Source organism: Heptranchias perlo, chromosome 30 (genome assembly GCF_035084215.1).
Source record: "Heptranchias perlo isolate sHepPer1 chromosome 30, sHepPer1.hap1, whole genome shotgun sequence".
Classification (NCBI taxonomy): domain Eukaryota; kingdom Metazoa; phylum Chordata; class Chondrichthyes; order Hexanchiformes; family Hexanchidae; genus Heptranchias; species Heptranchias perlo.
Window position 1 is genome coordinate 7597561 of NC_090354.1, and position 20213 is coordinate 7617773.

General features: G+C 43.1%; 1 protein-coding gene across 1 annotated transcript; it reads left to right on the forward strand.

The window, feature by feature from the left end:
* Positions 1-16: 16 nt before the first annotated feature.
* Positions 17-19991, forward strand: LOC137300107 (leucine-rich repeat-containing protein 46-like). Its single transcript, XM_067969199.1, has 8 exons — positions 17-93; positions 4642-4741; positions 6758-6866; positions 10138-10184; positions 11401-11510; positions 14760-14829; positions 15354-15568; positions 19502-19991. The coding sequence occupies exons 1-8, from the start codon at positions 39-41 to the stop codon at positions 19732-19734; spliced, it is 939 nt and encodes a 312-aa protein (XP_067825300.1). The 5' UTR covers positions 17-38; the 3' UTR covers positions 19735-19991.
* The last annotated feature ends 222 nt before the right edge of the window (positions 19992-20213 follow it).

A 20213-nucleotide genomic window follows, 5' to 3' on the forward strand; every position in this document is an offset into this window, starting at 1 on the left:
AACGGAACGCCTCCATGGCAGAAAGCGGAGAGGCGGCAATGGAGCGGGGTCGGTGCGGTTCAAAGGGATGGGTTCGAGCGGATTGCCCTGAAGGTGACTCTGCAATGTGAATGAGGCCGCTGGTGCCCAGCGTTGGTCCGGTTTGACATTGCGCCGTGGTGGCAAGGCGGGAAAGGACGTGCGCCTGCCCGAAGGCCGCGGTCCGGTGCGACACCGGTGGCTGCGGAGCGGCCGGCGCGAACCCGAGTTATACTCGAGGCTGCACGTTGGACTCACTAGCCGCGGCTCAGTGGGTCGCACCCTCGCCTTGAGGCAGAAAGGTCGTGGGTTCAAAGCCCCACTCCAGAGACTTGAGCACATAATCCAGGCTGACCCTCCCAGTGCAGCAGTGGAGGGACTGCGGGACTGAGAGACTGAGGGGGTGCAGGACTGAGGGGCTGAGGGAGTGCAGCACTGAGGGGGTGCAGGATTGAGGGGGTGCAGCACTGAGAGACTGAGGGGGTGCGGGGCTGAGGGGGTGCAGGATTGAGGGGGTGCGGCACTGAGAGACTGAGGGGGTGCAGGACTGAGGGGCTGAGGGAGTGCAGCACTGAGGGGGTGCAGGATTGAGGGGGTGCAGCACTGAGAGGCTGAGGGGGTGCAGGACTGAGGGAGTGTCAGCCTGGATTATGTACTCAAGTCTCTGGAGTGGGGCTTGAACCCATGACCTTCTGACTCACTGAGGGAGTGCTGCACTGTTGGAGGTGCCGTCTTTCGGGTGGGACATTAAACCGAGGTCTCATCAGCCCTCTCAGGTGGACGCAAAATATCCCGATTCAAAGAAGAGTAGCGGAGTTCTCCCTGGTGTCCTGGGCCAAAATTTATTCCTCATCACTACAGCAGATTATCTGGTCATTATCTCATTGCTGACGGCGGGACTTTGTACAAATTGGATGCTACATTACAACAGTGACTAGATTTCAAAAGTACTTCATTGGCTATGACCTGCTTCAGGATATCCGGAGGTGCTATATGAATGCAAGTTTTTTTCTTTTTTCTTACCCACCTGGACTCTTAATGCCCTCTGAAGTGGCCCAAGAAGTCACTTAGTTGTCAGGGCAACTGTGGGCAGTAAGTGTGGCCTTGCTAGTATTGCTCACATCCTTTGAATAAATTAAAAATAAAGATTAGGAGAGAGTGGGTGGGAGTATCCACCTCTTTTAATGTTAAAAATACTGCAGTAAGTTTGTAAAATGCCCAGTAGATCTAGTGGACATTTTAATGCTGGCTTCACACTGGACTGAAGTTATATTCCACTTATTGCCAAGATCAAATGGTGTGAGGTGACATCCTGGGGGACTTGCACCACTTGGTTGGAACTGACTCCAGGGTTATGGTGTCACTTTCATATTGTTGCGTACCCAAAATTACTTCATATCTTTGTATACATGACAGTTGAACTAATGTCCAAGTTTATGCTCAATCAATGTAAAGGCAACATTTCTAGTTAGTACGGATGAGCCGAGAGCTCGTGATGCCTTTGACAACAACAAAATGGCCGCCCATGGCGTCCAGTGCAACCACCCTAGCCGTTTATGTTCCCCCCACCACCGAGAGGCAGCTCCAGCTCTTGAGTTGGATCTCTGTGCCTCCAGAGTCATAACGTTGCTAGTTTGTACTGCAGAGCTGCCATTTTTGGTGGGATTGTACTGCCCACTCAATTGTCTGGATGGTGTTGGAACAGCAGAAATATGATACACTCTCCCACAACCTCGTCCAGGAGCTATTTATCCCAGGCAGCCACTGGGGAGAATAAACGGACATCTCTTGAACAACAGGTGATGGAACAGCATTTAAGTGACTCTCTCATTCAGTGCTATTTAAAGGCTTTTGCACTGTCCTGGGGATCTATATAAAATCACATCCATGTATAAATCACTCCCCTATTTTACCTGCACGACTGCACTTCAAAAACGAAGTCATTGATTGTGAAGCATTTAGGGATGTCCTGAGGACAAGTTCTGTCTCTTTTTATCATCTGGAAACAAACTGTATTAATCACATGCATTTAAATCGCATGCCTTTCTTGAGAGTTGCAGAACTCTGCGGTGCTGTGCTTACTATCCTAGTTTTCAACGTATATAAATTCATATCAGTGTATTGATGTCAGAGCCTTGGACATAAAAATAAAAAATGCATGGAATGAAGTTTCCCCCAATGGCCCAGTAAGGAACTGAACCACGCAAACCAGGAAGATCCCAGATTCAATCCCCGGTTTGTGTTGAGTTTGTCAGTCTCAGCTGGAGCAGCATTCAGCATTCTTGGGCTAGAGACAGAAAAGTGTCAATCCAGATTCCCGTTCCTGATTGTTATCCAGCGATTCTGGCTGAAAAGTGTGTCTGTGTGGAGGTCGAGCGAGGACCAGGTCAGGCTGGGGTGTGATGCCTCACGTTGACAAATACTCGGCCGGCACTCACTGTCTAGGCTGACTCTTGAAGAATGGCCACTTGGGTAATGCACCTGGCACCTGTGGAACCATATCCCATCGTAACTAAGAGTCTTCCGAAGCGGAGAGGAGGGAGTTGGAGGGCAAAAAACGTAAAATAAAAATAAATCATGAAATGAGTAAAGGCCACTCAGCCTATCAAACCCATTCCATCCAACAGACTTGCAAAGTCATGGTCTCTCCCCTAGGCATAACACTAGGTTATCACTGGTACAGGCAGTAATTGCTATGTGTTTTGTCAGGAATGGTGCTACATCGTGGCTTTTAAAAGGACTTTAATTTCATAAGAAGGGATGGAAAGACATGACAAGTGACTGTGAGAAAGGATTGCTGCAGAGAGCCCTGAGGGAGGTTTTCAATCAGAAGTACTTAAGCCCAGTTGATACCATGGGCTCAAACCTTTAAACTGACACTCAGAAAGAATATAAAACACACAACCTTTGCAACATCCTAACTTATCCTAACATCAATGACAAAACATGAAAGCACTTTAGCATTCCTTGCACCTTTGCTGTTGAGTTTGTAGCAGTGATATATGCCTTAAACTCCAGAAATATACAGGACCACACAATATAGCGTCACTGCATCTATTACACCAGAGTCTTTGAATGTGGATCAGTACACTCCACTGGAAGCAGCTTAAAAACTGAGTAAAAACAATTTAACTGTGGGCTGCTAGTTGGTGCAGTGAGTTAGGAGACTGTCCTTTTACCTCTGACAGCTGAATTCAAATCTAGCCAAAATAAATGGGATGAAAATCTCCTCTCTCACGACAGCTGCAAAGCTCCTAAATTAAATGAGTATGGAACACCATCAACTCAGTCCCTAGTGGGGGCAGGTGTACAATAAACTACGGAGCAGTACCAACCCAGTTACTTCCACATACTGTGTATTCTGTTCATATGATACATGGTGTTTTTTTTAATATGCGCAGCATAAAACTGGGTATTTATCGGCACTAAATTGGCATTCTCACTTAGATGCCACGGGATGGGTGGTTGGAGAAATGGTAAGCATAAAATTCACAAAAAATATGTGCATTTTTTAAAATAACACTGCATATCATATAAACTGAATACAGTAACTGGAAGTAATGTGATTGGTGCTGCTTGGTAGTTTATTATAAAGGATAAACCACATGTCCCAATGTTTATCCTTTATGTAAACAATGGTCCTATTTATGTGTGACCATCAGTGCCTAACCCTTTCAACTGAAAGTGTTCCATTATATTTATACTGGTTGTAGATTCGAACTAAAGCTGCAAGGGACCTTGCACTAGAGGGTGATTTGCCAGTTTTGACTGAGAAACCTGTTTTGAGGAGAGACAAATCTCTTCCTGCATCACTCATGGGTCAGACAAGGAGTCACCTTGATGGCACCTCTGGGTTGGGTCATCCCAACTGAGCAGATAAAGCACAGGGAGGAGGGCAGTGTGTAACGTATGAGTAATCCCTGCAGATTTAACCAGACTTTGCCTTTCCTCAGTACCTGTTGAAGGACTGTATCAGTCTGAAACTTCCTTGAACCATTGATCAGAAAGCTGCCAGATTTTCTTTCCCAAACTTTAGAAAGGATGTTAAGGCCTTGGAGAGGGTGCAGAGGAGATTTACCAGAATGATACCAGGGATGAGGGAATTTGGTTATGTGGAGAGACTAGAGAAGCTGGGATTGTTCTCCTTAGAGCAAAAAAGGTTAAGAGGAGATTTAATAGAGGTGTTCAAAATTATGAGGGATTTTGATAGAGTAAATGTGGAGAAACTGTTTCCACTGGCAGGAGGGTCGGTAACCAGTGGACACAGATTTAAGATAATTGGCAAAAAAAGCCAGGAGGGAGATGAGGAGACATTTTTTTACTCTGCGAATTGTTATGATCTGGAATGTACTGCTTGAAAGGGAGCAGATTCAATAGTAACTTTCAAAGGAAAGTGGATATATACTTGAAAAGGAAAAATATACAGGGCTATGGGGAAAGAGCAGGGGAGTGGGACTAATTGGATAGCTCTTTCAAAGAGCAGGCACAAGCATGATGGGCTGAATGGCCTCCTTCTGTGCTGTATGATTCTATGATTCTAATTATGATACTCTCCATTTGGTATTATTGGAATAGTAAAAGCTGTTTACTGTGTTTACTGGGATGTGTTCATATTGATTTCAGACAGCCCATGTGAATCGAAGAAGTTGGTGTACATTTCCGTGTCACTGATTGCTAAGCGAAATTTGGAACTGCCTGCAGAAAAACAGACACCAGAAAACATGTGAGTAGCAGCTCAGCAGTGGGAGACCATAATAAACAGCACTATGCCTGTAGAACTGGATGGTTATATGGTGGTAGTAATGACTTACTTAGGCTCCTCCAATCGGTTAGTGTTAAAAGTCTTGCCCAATCTGGCACCAAGCCATGCAGCTCAGGTCTCAGGTTAGATCCCTGATCTGTCCTGAGGTAGCCGATCACAGCCAGGGCACCAGGTGCGATACTATAATTGCCCTCAGCGGCCTGGGTAGAAAGGGGAAAAAAATTTGATCCAGGGTTCCCATTCCTGCCTGCTATCCTGTGAATCCTGCTGGGAAGCGCTTGTGTGTGGCCGATAGGTGAGGACAAGATTGAGCTCGATTGTGGTGCTCCACATGGTCGAATAGTGTGCTGAAACTCACTGTCTAGGCTCACGTGAAGAATAGCCATCTGAGCGAGGTACTCCAGGGCTGTCAGCACCCGTGGAACCGCACCCCAGCAAGAGTCAAGGGATGGAGGGGAGAATAAAATTGACTTAAACAGAGGCATTACTCAATAAACCATGAGTGATGACATCTATACATATTTAAAGTGGTGGTTTAAATGTAGCATTCTATTTAAATGGTGACTTTATTTGAAGTTTATTTTTAATTCTGTAAGATTTACAAGATGGATGAGCTGTGAATTGAAGATGCAGGGTGCTGAGATGGCACATTATGTTGGTGAACCAATGTGCTGTGCCACAAGATGCACTGGAACACAGGAATCCCCAATCGACCTGCCTGCCCGAGGGAGGTACTGAGCTGACACTGGATGCTTCCACAGCAAGAATGAGACAGTTCTGAAGGACAAGTCACCCCTGGGTTTCTCTGTCACATCTCCCAGTGGCTGAATACTGGGTGCCACTGACGGAGGCATGGCAGCAGGAAGTCACCTCCTGCTGTTTGCCAGCTAGGCATCCAATACATTAGAATTCTTGCACACGTAATCCAGGCTGATACTCCAGTGCAGTACTGAGGGAGTGCTGCACTGTCGGAGGTGGCGTCTTTCGGATGGGACGTTAAACTGAGGCCCTGTCTGCTCTCTCGGGTGGACGTAAAAGATCCCTTGGTACTATTCGAAGAAGAGCGGGGAGTTCTCCCTGGTGTCTTGGCCAATATTTATCCTTCAACCAATATCAATTAAAAAAACAGATTATCTGGTCATTATCACATTGCTCTTTGTGGGACCTTGCTGTGCGCAAATTGGCTGTTGCTTTTCCTACTCTACAACAGTGGCTACACTTCAAAAGTACTTCATTGGCTGTAAAGTACTTTGGGACATCCTTAGGTCATGAAAGGCGTTATATAAATGCAAGTTCTTTCCCTCTTTGGGGAACGGAGGTGAACGGTGTTCATATACACAGATATAAAAAAAACCTTATAGAAAAAATGTCACTATTGTTATTTGGAAATGCAGTCCGGGTAGGGTAGACATACAGAAATTACACCACTGAATGAGGTTGGACCCTAATAATTCATGTGGAGCTCGAGTATGAGTTATTAGCTCACTGTTACAAAATGTTCTGTTCTGCATTTGCCTTGTCCTGAAATATTGATGTAATCAATATCTTCGCCACGGTTAAAAAAATTAAGTAAAAAATATTTTAACAATTTACGATACATTGGCTTGTCTCCCAGTCGAGGCCACCATCTTTGCATCATCAAAATACGACATTTCTTTGCTTGGCTTCAATTTCAATGCCTTCCCCTCCCCTAGATTTGTTTCTTTCAATTTGTAAATAATCCAAAATTACAATTTGAAATGTAAAAATGAGTACAAGGACCCCATCTAGTGGTTGCTCTGAGTACAACCGTCCCAAATTCAATATAACAAAGGCAAGAAAAAAGTTCCCTCCAAGTATACAAGGTGTTGAAACATTTTGCTGAGGCTTTTCTTGGCCATGCTGTTTAAGTCTGACTCAGTGGCACCTTTTATTGGATCTGGTTTGATTAAAATAAAATACCTGGTGTTGACAAACAACTTTACATTTTTCATACAGAACAGAAGCTCTGGCAAACCTGATGACTATTCGACTAGACAGGGAGAATATTGGCACCCTTGGAAATTTCGAGTGTTTGGGAGATGCCTACAATCTTTACCTTCAGCAGGTAATTAACTATCTGCAGCTTCCCACAGATGCCTTTACTAAATTCGATGAAGAACATATGTCCAGGCTCCTATTTAAAAAAGGAGGGAGAGAAAAAACAGGGAATTACAGACCAGTTAGCCTAACATCAGTAGTGGGGAAAATGCTAGAGTCTATTATAAAGGATGTGATAACAGAACACTTGGAAGGCATTAATGGGATTGGACAAAGTCAGCATGGGTTTATGAAAGGGAAATCATGCTTAACAAATCTACTGGAGTTTTTTGAGGAGGTAACTAGTAGAATAGATAGGGGAGAACCAGTGGATGTGGTGTACTTGGATTTTCAGAAGGCTTTTGATAAGGTCCCACACAAGAGGTTAGTGTGCAAACTTAAAGCACATGGGATTGGGGGGAATATACTGGCATGGATTGAGAATTGGTTGACAGACAGGAAACAGACAGTAGGAATAAACGGGTCTTTTTCCGGGTGGCAGGCAGTGACTAGTGGGGTACCGCAGGGATCAGTGCTTGGGCCCCATCTATTCACAATATATATCAATGATTTGGATGAGGGAATGGAATGTAACAGTTCCAAGTTTTCAGACGACACAAAGCTGGGGTGGAATGTGAGCTGTGAGGAGGATACAAAGAGGCTCCAATGTGATTTAGACAAGTTGGGTGAGTGGGCAAGAACATGGCAGATTCAGTATAACGTGGATAAATGTGAGGTTATCCACTTTGGTTGTAAAAACAGAAAGGCAGATTATTATCTGAATGGTGATAGATTGGCAAAAGGGGAGGTGTAACGAGACCTGGGTGTCCTTGTACACTAATCGCTGAAAGCAAGCATTCAGGTGCAGCAAGCAGTTAGGAAGGCAAATGGTATGTTGGCGTTCATTGCAAGAGGATTTGAGTACAGGAACAGGGATGTCTTACTATAGTTGTACAGGGCCCTGGTGAGACCACATCTGGAGTATTGTGTGCAGTTTTGGTCTCCTTATCTGAGGAAGGATGTCCTTGCCATGGAGGGAGTGCAACGAAGGTTTACCAGACTGATTCCTGGGATGGCAGGACTGACGTATGAGGAGAGATTGGGTCGACTAGGCCTATATTCACTAGAGTTTAGAAGAATGAGAGGTGATCTCATCGAAATATATAAAATTCTAACAGGACTAGACAGACTAGATGCAGGGAGGTTGTTCCCAATGGCTGGGGAGTCCAGAACCAGGGGTCACAGTCTCAGGATACGGGGTATGCCATTTAGAACCGAGATGAGGAGAAATTTCTTCACTCAGAGGGTGGTGAACCTGTGGAATTCTCTACCACAGAAGGCAGTGGAGACCAAGTCATTAGATGTATTCAAGAAGGAGATAGATATATTTCTTAATGCTAAAGGGATCAAGGGATATGGGGAAAAAGTGGGAACAGGGTACTGAGTTAGACGATCAGCCATGATCATTTTGAATGGTGGAGCAGGCCCGAAGAGCCGAATGGCCTAATCTTGCTCCTATTTTCTATGTTTCCTATGATAGCTCAGGGGTTAAAGCCACCGCCCAGTGTAGCATTAAGCCGTAGAGACCATAAAGTTCCAAGTTCGCATCCAGTCTGTAATGAGTTAGTTGATCCTCAAAGTGGTGGTAGGAGTGCTACAATTGGTTTGGGCACCTTTGGGCTAGAAGGGAAAAAATCCCTCCGAGCTATCCTGCTGCTGGAAAATACCGTTATGATATCAGGCGAGGAGAGGAACAGTCTCGACTGTGATACCCACCACAGTCAAACACCCTGGCAACACTCACTGCCTGGACTCGGACATGAGTGGGACTAATTGGATAGCTCTTTCAAAGAGCTGGCACAGGCACGATGGGCCAAATGGCCTCCTATGCTGTATGATTCTATGACGAAAGGCCAGTTTGACAACTTTTGGAGAGTAGACAGTGCCTGTGGAAATGTACCTCATTATGAATCAAGATCTTCAGGAGAGGAGGGGAAAAAATTAAACTGTTCAAAGAGTTATTGGTAACTTTAACCTTTTTAACGATGAACATTAATGAGGATCAGTAAACCCAACAACGTGGAATAGCTAAACTCACACGAGTAGAGATGCAGTCGGTTACCCAGATGAGAGTTAAAAGTGGAACTAAGGTACAGGGGTGAGTATGAAATGCAAGCTCATGCCCCCAGAAAAGTTCCAGTATCTTTTTTTAAATAAAATTAGTTTTCCAAATGTTGCTGTGTCTTCTGTTCATCCATTTTTGGGGTCAGAAATTGAAATGAGCATCTTGAAGTCACACAAGCCAAGGAGACCCCTCACAAACAAAAGAACATCCAAGAAGGAGGAGAAAGGACTATCAGGCACAACATCCCACCTACCCCACAGATAGTGCTACTTCACTCTCCATCCCCCACTCACTAGCAATTCTGCCTCCTAGGAGAGGCAAAAAACAGAGCAAAAAACCCTGCGGCAAATTCAGAAAAATCTCTTAGAAATTCCTCTCTGACTCCCTAAGATAATCAAGGAGGCTCCAGGAGAGCCCAGTTACCTGTGAGGCACCCCTTGAGGATGAATACTTCTTAACTCGCGTGGAGCATGAAGACCAGCATGGACCAGTTGGGCTGAATGGCTTGTTTCAGTGCTGTACATTCTGTGTAATTAGCATCCATGTCAATGTGATTTGTCAGTAAGAAAATGAATTATGGGCTGCCTTTTTTTTACCCTAACTCCTACAAGTGGGGAACAATCTATAAACAAATGGATCCAATACCAGTGCTTGGAAGCAAACACACTCCAAAAGGAACCCCTTGAGCTGTGTCATCTCACTCCGTTGTTTGGCTATTAAAATGGTTGTATAGAGTCCTGTAAGTAGGAATTTTGTGAAACAATTTTTCTTGATTTAAAAAAGGTACTAGGAGTCATTTAGGTCTCAGCGTTTATGATAGTACTTAATCCTGCATTAAAAGTCCCCTTTAATTCACTTTCCTCACTGTCAGACCAAATAACTCCAAGTTCAATGTATAGGGCAATTGCTAGAAATCTGACATGAAAACAGAAGATGCTGGAAATACATAGCTGGCTGGCCTTAATCTGAAACTGAAAGTTAGATTAATGCTTTGGGTGTGACTCCTGATCAGAAACTAGGTGGAATGTAGGCAGTTTGACCAGTAGGCCACAGGTCTTAAGACCAGCAATAGAACAGGTGGTCATTCCACCTCAGGACATGAACAGTGATTCTCTAGCTAGAACTTTGCATCATTCATTCACTCACTCTTTACATTTCTCCCTTCCAATCACAGAATCAGATTAAGAAGATAGAAAATTTAGAATTGCTTCACAATTTAAGGTGCGTACAAATTAATGCGATAACTAGGTTCATTGTAAACAGATTTTGTAACCAGCAAAGTAGTGAGTTAATCACTAGTAATGCACATGCATAGTTTTTGTTAATTCAGTATGAGTTCCTACTCACAGAGTGAGGGTTCCCACTCACTCAGTGTGAGAGTCACCATTTGTTCATTGTGAGGGTCACCAGTCCTTTAGTGTAAATGTTGGTGTTCAGAGAGACTTGGGTGTCCTCATACAAGAAGCACAAAAAGTTAGTATGCAGGTGCAGCAAGCAATTAGGAAGGCAAATGGCATGTTGGCCTTTATTGCAAGGGGGTTGGAGTACAAGTGTAAGGAAGTCTTACTACAGTTGTACAGGGCATTGGTGAGACCTCACCTGGAGTACTGCGTACAGTTTTGGTCTCCTTATCTAAGGAAGGATATACTTGCCTTAGAGGTAGTGCAATGAAGGTTAACTAGATTAATTCCTGGGATAAGAGGGTTGTCCTATGAAGAGAGGTTGAGTAGAATAGGTCTATACCCTCTGGAGTTTAGAAGAATGAGAGGTGATCTCATTGAAACATATAAGATTATGAGGGGGCTTGACAGGGTAGGTGCTGAGAGATTGTTTCCCCTGGCTAGAGAGTCTAGAACTGGGGGGCATAGTCTCAGGATAAGGGGTCGGCCATTCAAGACCAAGATGAGGAATTTCTTCACACACAAGGTTGTGAATCTTTGGAATTCTCTACCCCAGAGGGCTGTGGAGGCTGAGTCATTGAATATATTCAAGGCTGGGATGGATAGATTTTTGGACTCTAGGGGAATCGAGGGATATGGGGATCGGGCAGGAAAGTGGAGTTGAGGTTGAAGATCAGCCATAGCGAAGCAGGCTCGAGGGGCTATTTCTTAAGTTCTTATGTTTAAAGTCATTGTTCATTCTGTATAAGGGTTCCTACTTGTTCTGTGTGGGAGTCATTACTCACTTAATGTGAGGGTCACTATTCACTCAGCGTAAGGATCCCCGCTCGCTCAATGTGAGGGCCTCTACTCACTCCGTGTGAGGGTTTCTAATCGCCCAGTGTGGGAGTCCCTATTAGTTGACAGTGAGGGTCCTTGCTCCGAGTGATGGTTTTAGTGACTGGCACAAGTAGCCGTGTTGACAGAGAATCCATGCATAATACAGGAGGACCTGAAAGGAAGAGTGAACTATTAAGCTATCTAATTCTCTGTTGCAGGTTTTTGACACTGGCTGCCAACAGAATCCAGAAGGTGGAAAACCTTAAATGTTTACAGAAACTGGGATTCTTAGACCTTTCAAATAATCAGATTGAACAGCTGGACCCAGGTTGGATTTGTTTTGGTCATCATTTTACAGCTTAAAGTAGATGTTCTCGGGTGACTGGATGCTACAATCGTTTAGTCCTCTGCTGTCTAACTTCTGGAAGCTATTTGAATCCAGTTCAGATCAATGGGATCAAAGTGTCCTCTCACTGAAGGTCATAAATGAAATGGGTTGAGGCAGTCTCAACTCAGTTCAAAGTGGCACTGAGTCCAGGACATGAAACTATCCATAATTCAACACAAATTGTCACCAAATTTTCAGTCCCACTCAAAGGGAAAAGAAATATGTGTGAAGGTGCAGGGGATAGAATCTCCCTGTGGTGCTGTGGCATGTTGTTCTAAGGGTTAAGGCACATCGTTGGAGCAGACTAGAGAGAGCCTCTGACCTTGCTGTGACCTACTGGTATGGGAGTGCTTGATGCTGAAAGCATGGAAGTATTTCATTCACCAGCACTGACTCCTCTCACCTTAATAAGCACAAAATAATCACCAAAATATAGATGTAAAGAAAAATATATTTTCTATATTTAAAAAAAAATCATATAGTTCTCTCAGTTCATGGTGATACAGCGTGTGTCAGCCTCAGGGCTGTCGGGCCAGAACTTGCGCACAGCGGTGTGGCAACGATCGCTGAACTCCTGCGATATAAATTTATGAATGTATTTACTGCGGGCTCTGCGACTTGCGTGATTTTGAACTTTTAAAGAATTGTGCTCCATCAACCCAGCCTCTGAGCAGGGAAAGTTGATGTGCATGGAAATGTCTGTGAGAACAGAAGACACGCCCACAAAATCTGTCAGGAAGAGAAATCGCGCCCACAAGCAGGCAAGCAGACCTCATTCATTTAAAGTTAGTATTCTGGTAGTCACTGTAAATAAAAATTTTAACTTTTTTAAATAAAAAGCCCAAAAAAAATTGAGTTAAATTAAAAAGACAGAAGGGAAAAGTAAAAAAAAATTAAATTTTTTAAAATTTAAAACAAAGAGATGACCGAAAACTATTAAAATAAGAAGTAATATGAGACTCCACAGTTTTAAAATTTAATTTTTAGTTGTTTGTCAGTCATAAAGAGTTATCGCGCTTTTAAAACTTAGTTTAGACCTGGTATTTTGAAGCGTACCTTCTGGTGCCGTAATTAGTTACGTTCCGGCTGGGCGGATGAGCAGGTTTGCGATTTTTCAGTGATTTCTATGATTGCAGCGTGCGATGGCCCTTTAGTTCACAGCTGTCAAATCGCCGGCAAACCAAAAAGCTCATTTCCGTGTTTTAGTGCACGTGTGCAAATGTCGGAACTTGCTCCTTGGATTAACCATAGAAAACGGAGAGCACTGTTGAGCTCCTCCATTATTTCTGGAGCAAGTTCTGCCCCATTATAAAACTAGAAAGCAGTGTAGGTGGTAGAAGCACAGAGGGACACTCTACATTGGCAACATGGACCCTGCACTTTGTACGTGCACATTATAGTACATGAATTATTTAAAAGCTGATATTAATTATAAATGTACTTTTCATCCATAAGTAAAGATTTGTATCTAGCTCAAGTACAAATTCCTGGCTGTGGTACATTACTGCTTTTGTGCTAATGCCTGTCTGCATTCAGGCAAGAAATGGTTACAAAGAACTGAGCTTTGGGGCAAAAAATTTAATTAACTAGTAATATTACAGGGATCCGTAGAATGATGTGAAGCAAAGGAATCAGAGGGTTGGGATGTAATCATTATTTGCATACTTGGCACACAGTGTAAAAAATCATTACAATATTGAATTGCCAAGGCAAATTAATGCCGGTCAATCTCCCTGACAAACCTTTAGCACTTATCAGAACATTTTCAAACTGGCCTGAATATTGTGTTATGAGTCCTGTGTTACAAACCGGGATCTTTTCAAAAGATGACGGATAAATACAACTGATAGTGCTCATTCTGTCCATCGATCCAGACAAACCTAAAATTCCAATCTTAGCACCTAACGGTTTCAAACGATTCCTGGTCTTTTGACTCCACTGCCCTACCCGGAAACTGGAAATCCATTCCATGTGTTGATCACTCTTTGTATGAAGAGCTTCCTTTAATCAATTTTAAATTTGCCTTTTACTAGTTTGAACCTGTGCTACAGTCCCGATTTGATTTGTAGTAGTGTTACAAATTTGCCTTTTCTACACCGTTTGTTATGTTATATACCTCTGAGGTTTTCTGTCGGACAATTGCTTTTACAAGAATAAATTTGGATTCCTGGTGTCGTGCAGCTGTCGAGGCCAAGAGGAGATTTGCATCAGGCTGCTGTAAACAGAATGCAGATCTCCTGCGCGCACTCATCACATGCTTTGGGATTGGCTAAATTGTGCGCAGGGCAAAGAGATGAGCTCAAAGAGAGCCAGAGTACATTCACTGTGCACCATTCACATTCTCCTCATCTGAAACTAATGGACCCGTAATATACTAAAAGATGGATGAGAAAGTACTATTAGATCCATCAAGCGCATTGTATCCATTGAACTGTGCAACCTCACACACCGTTCACCCACCCCCTAGCTTTTTTCAGGAAGAAGAAAAAAAAACTGCAGCCAACTCAAGAACTACGCTGGGAAATTCTTCTCCGACACCCTAAGGCATTCGAGCAAATTCTGGAAGACGTGTGGTTGCTCATGATGCATCATAATCACAACTAACTGGAAACTTACCCCCGGAGCTGGAAACTGCCTCTTCTCTCAGGATCCTGTCCAGTTCCCTTTTAAAGGACCGTAGCAACTCCATACTCACCACATCTCAGAAGTTTGTTCCAGAGACTGATGACTCGCTGTGCAAAGTAAATACTTCTTGGCATCTAACCTGACTCTTTGCTTGCAGATTGTGTAGGCTTAACCTCTAGTTATACCATCCTTATCCATTTCAAATAACCAATCCAATCAAAATGTATCTAATCTCAACATCATTTTGAGAACCTCAGAAACTTGCTCCACAGGGCCACCTGGTTGCCTGAGGCTACAATTACATTGTGACAGTCGACAGCAAAATTGAGTGGGAAATGTTGACATAGCAATTTACAACAGGATATATTGAGAGAAAAGTGTGACCAAGAATCATAACAACAGGAAGTAAGGTTTGTGGGCATGAAGTATACGCCCTACACAAGATTTTTAATTTATATAGATATCCATGGCAGATGTACTGATGTTAATGAATGAAAGTTTGATGTCTGTCACTTGAGGTACTTACCTCCTTACGCACATTTATTTCTGTCTTTTTATACTAAGGTGAATTTCCAGAGAGTCTCATAATTCTGAATATGACAGGCAATGACTGCACAAAACAGGAAGGATATAGGTGAGACAAGAGCCCTGGCATATTGCTTTTAAAAAGTTACATTCCAGACCTTTTTTGAGGGGGCAGCAGGGAATATAAAAAGTTTGACTAACAGAGAATAGTTGATATGTACTCTGCACACTGTTGCATTATCACTGTTTGATTGAAAGGAAGTGGGGAGTGCAGAATGTTTCTATCTCACCGTGTTGACTATTTGAATAAGGGGGAAACGAAGATATATCAAGGTCAATATTAACATAACACATTTGGCAGGTCAGTCATGGAACCGGGTCAGCCGCCGTTTTACACCCCTCCCGATTTCCCATTCCATTGACTTCAATGGAAAATAAAATTGGGTGGGGTGTGAACTGAGTGGCCTGGCGGCTTAAGTTAAAATTGCCCCCATACTCTCGATACTGTAAGATTGATAATCTGACTGATGGAACATGTGATACTGTGCTGTGACATGACATTCGCTTTTGCTGATGGGGACGGGTAATGGGGCAGTTGCTCACCTTCAGTCCTTGATTGCCAGTATTTTACAGGGAGCAGGTGACACGGGCTCTCCCTGCCCTCCAGCAGCTTGATGGTAACTCTGTCCAAAGGAGGAAGGATCCAAATGAAGCTGGTGAAGAAAATGGAGAGGCTGGTGATGTAAATGTTTCTGAAAGTGAGGAGGATACAGAAGAACAATATGACACTGAAAGTGAGAAGGAAGATTCACTGCCTGAAATCTCTGTTTCACTAGGAAAAGTAAATGGTAATGACTATTTACAGTATGATTTATGGGTTAGTATGTGTGATTAAATCCAAGTTATCTGGGGTTCCCACTGTGTTGTAGACATAGATATTTTATGTTAGTACTGAAAGCAGAGGAGCATTCACTCAATCCTGCATGAGGGAATCATCAACCTTTCCCCTCAGTCCTGGATGGCAGAGTCACTTACACTTCCAACTTCCCCTATCCTCATTGAAAGAATTAGCTGCCATTTCCCTTCACTCCTGTTGTAGGAGTAGCCCATCACTCGCTGTTCTCCCCTGATTGCAAGAATAGTGTGCAAAGGATAATAACATGGTGATTCCAAGACGTGATTCTAATGACAAGCGGTTTACTGCCTTGAAATTATTCCGTAGTATTCATTATTTTCTAACTAAGATATGGATTAATTTTCTGGAGTGATTTCACTCATTGACCCTTGCTGGAAGTGAGGTTGTGTGGATTCCAGCTGAGGACATAATTCAACTTGGTGCGTTGCCGTCTTCATTCAGATGGCACGCTGATGTTCACTGTAAAAACTCACTGGACAAATGGTCACCCGGGTGATGGGTCAGAGGTCTGACACCATGGAATCAAAGCCCAGCAAGAATCACAGTCTTCAGAGAAGGGGGGAGGAAAATTGGAAATAGGTAAAGAAATAAAATTTTTGAAGATCACCATCAAGGACTACATTTTTGAAAACAGGAATTTCTAGTTTTAAAAGCCATAAATTTCCACTGGCAGGTCAGTCAAGCGGCTATGAAAAATGGGTCAACGTTATTTTAAAAATTCTTTCTATCCTGCAAACAGTTGATCAGCGCTCTATTCACTGACTACCCACTAACATTTTTAGAAATCATTCTGTGCTGTTGTACCAAGAAAAATTTCACTCTACGTCTATTGAATCCAAGCACTAGCTGCCTCCTGTCTGAGCAGTGAATAATTGTACAACATTCTGACGCATTCCATAACCTGGATATTTTAAAAAATTTATTCATGGGATGTGGATGTCACTGACAAGGCCAGCATTTATTGCCCATCCCTAATTACCCTTGCGAAGGTGGTGGTGAGCCACCTTCTTGAACCGCTGCAGTCCTTGTGGTGAAGGTTCTCCCATAGTGCTGTTAGGTAGGGAGTGCCAGGATTTTGACCCAGCAACGATGAAGGAATAGCGATATATTTCCAAGTCAGGATGGTGTGTGACTTGGAGGGGAACGTTCAGGTGATGGTGTTCCCATGCGCCTGTTGCCCTTGTCCTTCTTGGTGGTAGAGCTCGCAGGTTTGGGAAGTGCTGTCGAAGAAGCCTTGGCGAGTTGCTGCAGTACATCTTGTAGATGGTTCACACTGCAGCCACAGTGCGCTGGTGGTGGAGGGTGTGAATGTTTAAAGTGGTGGATGGGGTGCCAATCAAGCGGGCTGCTTTGTCCTGAATGGTGTCGAGCTTCTTGAGTGTTGTTGGAGCTGCACTCATCCAGGCAAGTGGAGAGTATTCCATCACACTCCTGACTTGTGCCTTGTAGATGGTGGAAAGGCTTTGGGGAGTCAGTAGGTGAGTCACTTGCCACAGAATACCCAGCCTCTGACCTGCTCTTGTACCCACAGTATTTATGTGGCTGGTCCAGTTTAGTTTCTGGTCAATGGTGACCTCCAGGATGTTGATGGTGGGGGATTCGGCGATGGTAATACCGACAAATGTTATTTGCCACTTATCAGCCCAAGCCTGGATGTTATCCAGGTCTTGCTGCATGCGGGCACGGACTGCTTCATTATCTGAGGGGTTGTGAATGGAACTTAACACTGTGCAATCATCAGCGAACATCCCCACTTCTGACCTTACGATGGAGGGAAGATCATTGATGAAGCAGCTGAAGATGGTTGGGCTAGGACATTTACCATACTTTTCATTTCTTTGTTAATTTGCCTCTGTGCTGAAACTGAGAAATGCATCGATAACAGTGATATTTATATTGCTGGTATTATTCAAAAGGGAAATGGGTACAAGGAATGGTAAAAAATTGGGTGTGTTTATTTTCAGTGTCTGGTGTTGCTTTGCAGAGACCATGGCTGATTCGTTGCCACAATGTAGACAGCAAAACTTTAGCTATTTTGTAAGATGCATTAACCTTCATTAATAAAATGTAATTTATTTATTTAAGTTTGTATGTCAAACTATACTTTTTTCTTATTTTTATGGGGTATTTGGTTGCTTCTTTATTTCTATGGATTATTTGGGTACAATCCCCACTTTATTTCTATAGGGTATTTGAGTAAGTTTTGCCTTTTTTTATTAACCCATTTTTTGTTTTCCACCTGGCTCCCAGGCCACAACCAGTACTCCCTGTAACCAGCCACCAGGAGGCACCAGAAACCATCAGGTGTGACTTCTCTGCTGAATGTTTCCCTTTTTCCCATGGGAGACACCACCTTGGGCCTCTTTTCTGACCAGGTTAAGAACTGACCAGAGCAGCATTCGAAGCTACACCTACGTCTGTTCCCACTTACGCTTGAGCATGTTAACTCTCAGTGTTGCTTGCCGCTTCGAATCTCCCTCTGTTTTAATCTCTGTTGCTTTGTCTCCCTAGCCAATGTTTCCACTCCAGATGACAGAGTGGGCAGACACTGCTTCCACATCTCTATTTCACCCTGTACCAGCCACTAAGAAATGTATAAGCATTACCAGGAAATTACAGACCCTCTCACTGTTCCCTTCCGCTGTAAGGAAAAACACACAGCCTCTGCTTGGCACTTACCCACATCACTACAACCGAGTTTGAAAATTCAGCACTGCGGGGAATGACTGGTGCAAAACTATATTTCCCCCCCTTAGATCACCAGGGTTCGTGCTGCAACACACTGTATCACCAGGCAATACAATGCAACTCTTTACAGAACATGTTCATTTGATTAAAAAATATGAAAATTAAACACATTTTATTTCAAATTATGGGAATAATTTTGCCCGTTTGTAAATGTTTGTTGAGGTTTTATTTTTTATTTAAAACAACTGAAACAGGATGACATTATGTTACTTTCATGGCAGAATATGCCACTTGAATAAATTCAAATGCCAGTTTGATGGGGCTGTTTTCATTAGAACAGAGGAGATTAAGGGATGATTTGACAGAGGTGTTTAAAATTCTGAAGGGATGGGACAGAGTAGATAGAAACAGACTGTTTCCAGTGGTTGAGAAGTCTGTAAACAGGGGACATAGATATAAGATTTTTAAAAAGAATTTGAGGACAGAGAACGGGAGAAACTATTTTACTTGTCACACCAGTTACCAAACCTGGGACCTGCTGGTCTGAATGGCTTTGTGTCCCACCACATGTGCACTTGCCCATTCAACCATCCAGGCATCGGCACTCCTTAGACTTCAGAAGATACCAATTGGTCTTTATTGTAGGCATCCAGTAAATTTTAGTAAAAGGCCTCACAGTTCCGTAATCAAGAAAATGAGGCTATTGCCAGATATTTCAGCAAAAGGCACACTGGCCTAGAAAATACTGTCAGCAATATTACCTGTGTTTGTATGACATTGCTCTGTCCACAATTTTGATGCAGGTATGAACTATTTATTTTAAATGGATTAGTGTCATATGAAAGTGTTAAGCGTTCATCTGCTGATATCACACAGTAATTTCAAGGCTGCTATATCTAGAACAGCTCATAAAAATGGCAAGAGTGAGGTATGTTTGATTGAAGGAAGATTACTTTTGTTCTCTACTTCTCAAAATGATTTTGTTATAAATAGCAAGGAAATCATTCCCAGTCTCTTCGGTGCTCAAAGAAAATGACAAGTTGTATCTTTACTGTGTATCTTGTCTGGTGTATAAACTATCTTGAATTGTGCCTACCATGACTGTTTAAATAATTACAACCATCCTCTATGCAATAGTATACTCTCCGTACTCTTTACTTTTCTTCTGGTTTCACAGAATTCTTTGCTGAGATTCACAAAGAAATGGTTTGTCGATCCCACCAGCGAAAGAAGGAAGCTGAAAATGACCATAAGTCGAGGCTGAATGAACTGCAGGAGATCCGTAACCAGATAGCTCATCCACGCTATGAACCAGTAAGAATGAAAAAGGTTTCTAATTATCAAGAAAATGATCCGAATGTTGGTTCAAGTGAAGGGGGACCAAAGGAAATGAAGAGCAAGGAACCATAGCTGAAACTCTGACAGATACTCGAGGGGAACAGTCGCAGGGCTAACGGGCAAATTAGTTCAAAGTAATTCAACTACATCAGCTGTCAGAGTACTTTTCCATCCAGTTCAGCCATAGGCCAAAAGAGTGCTGTCTCAATTAAATTTAGAAGACCTAGTCAAGGACTAAGCAGCCAAGCAATTTTCTCACTGAAGAGATAGAAAATTCTATTTGGAACAACAATCTGTCATTTTAAAACAATAAAAAACCTTTCCTCCTCTCCCACTTTTCCTATGGCTCAGTTGGTGAATGTACTGGCCAGTGTGTAGCGGAGCCATACAAACCAGGAAGGGACCAGGTTCATTCTCTGGTCTGTTCTAATTTTGTACCGCACTATAACTGTATTTGGATGAAGCGAGTGTTTATGGTGTTCAAAAGCTGACAGGCCCCACATTGGTTCAAGGTGTAAATGCACTGTGTAGTGAGGTACTGAGCCATTCAG

Coding starts and splice junctions, on each gene's coding strand:
- LOC137300107 (XM_067969199.1), top strand. CDS start 39: ATGGAGCGGGGTCGGTGCGGTTCAAAGGGATGGGTTCGAGCGGATTGC. Junction 94..4,641: donor TCGAGCGGATTGCCCTGAAG/GTGACTCTGCAA, acceptor TATTGATTTCAG/ACAGCCCATGTGAATCGAAG. Junction 14,830..15,353: donor ACAAAACAGGAAGGATATAG/GTGAGACAAGAG, acceptor AGTATTTTACAG/GGAGCAGGTGACACGGGCTC.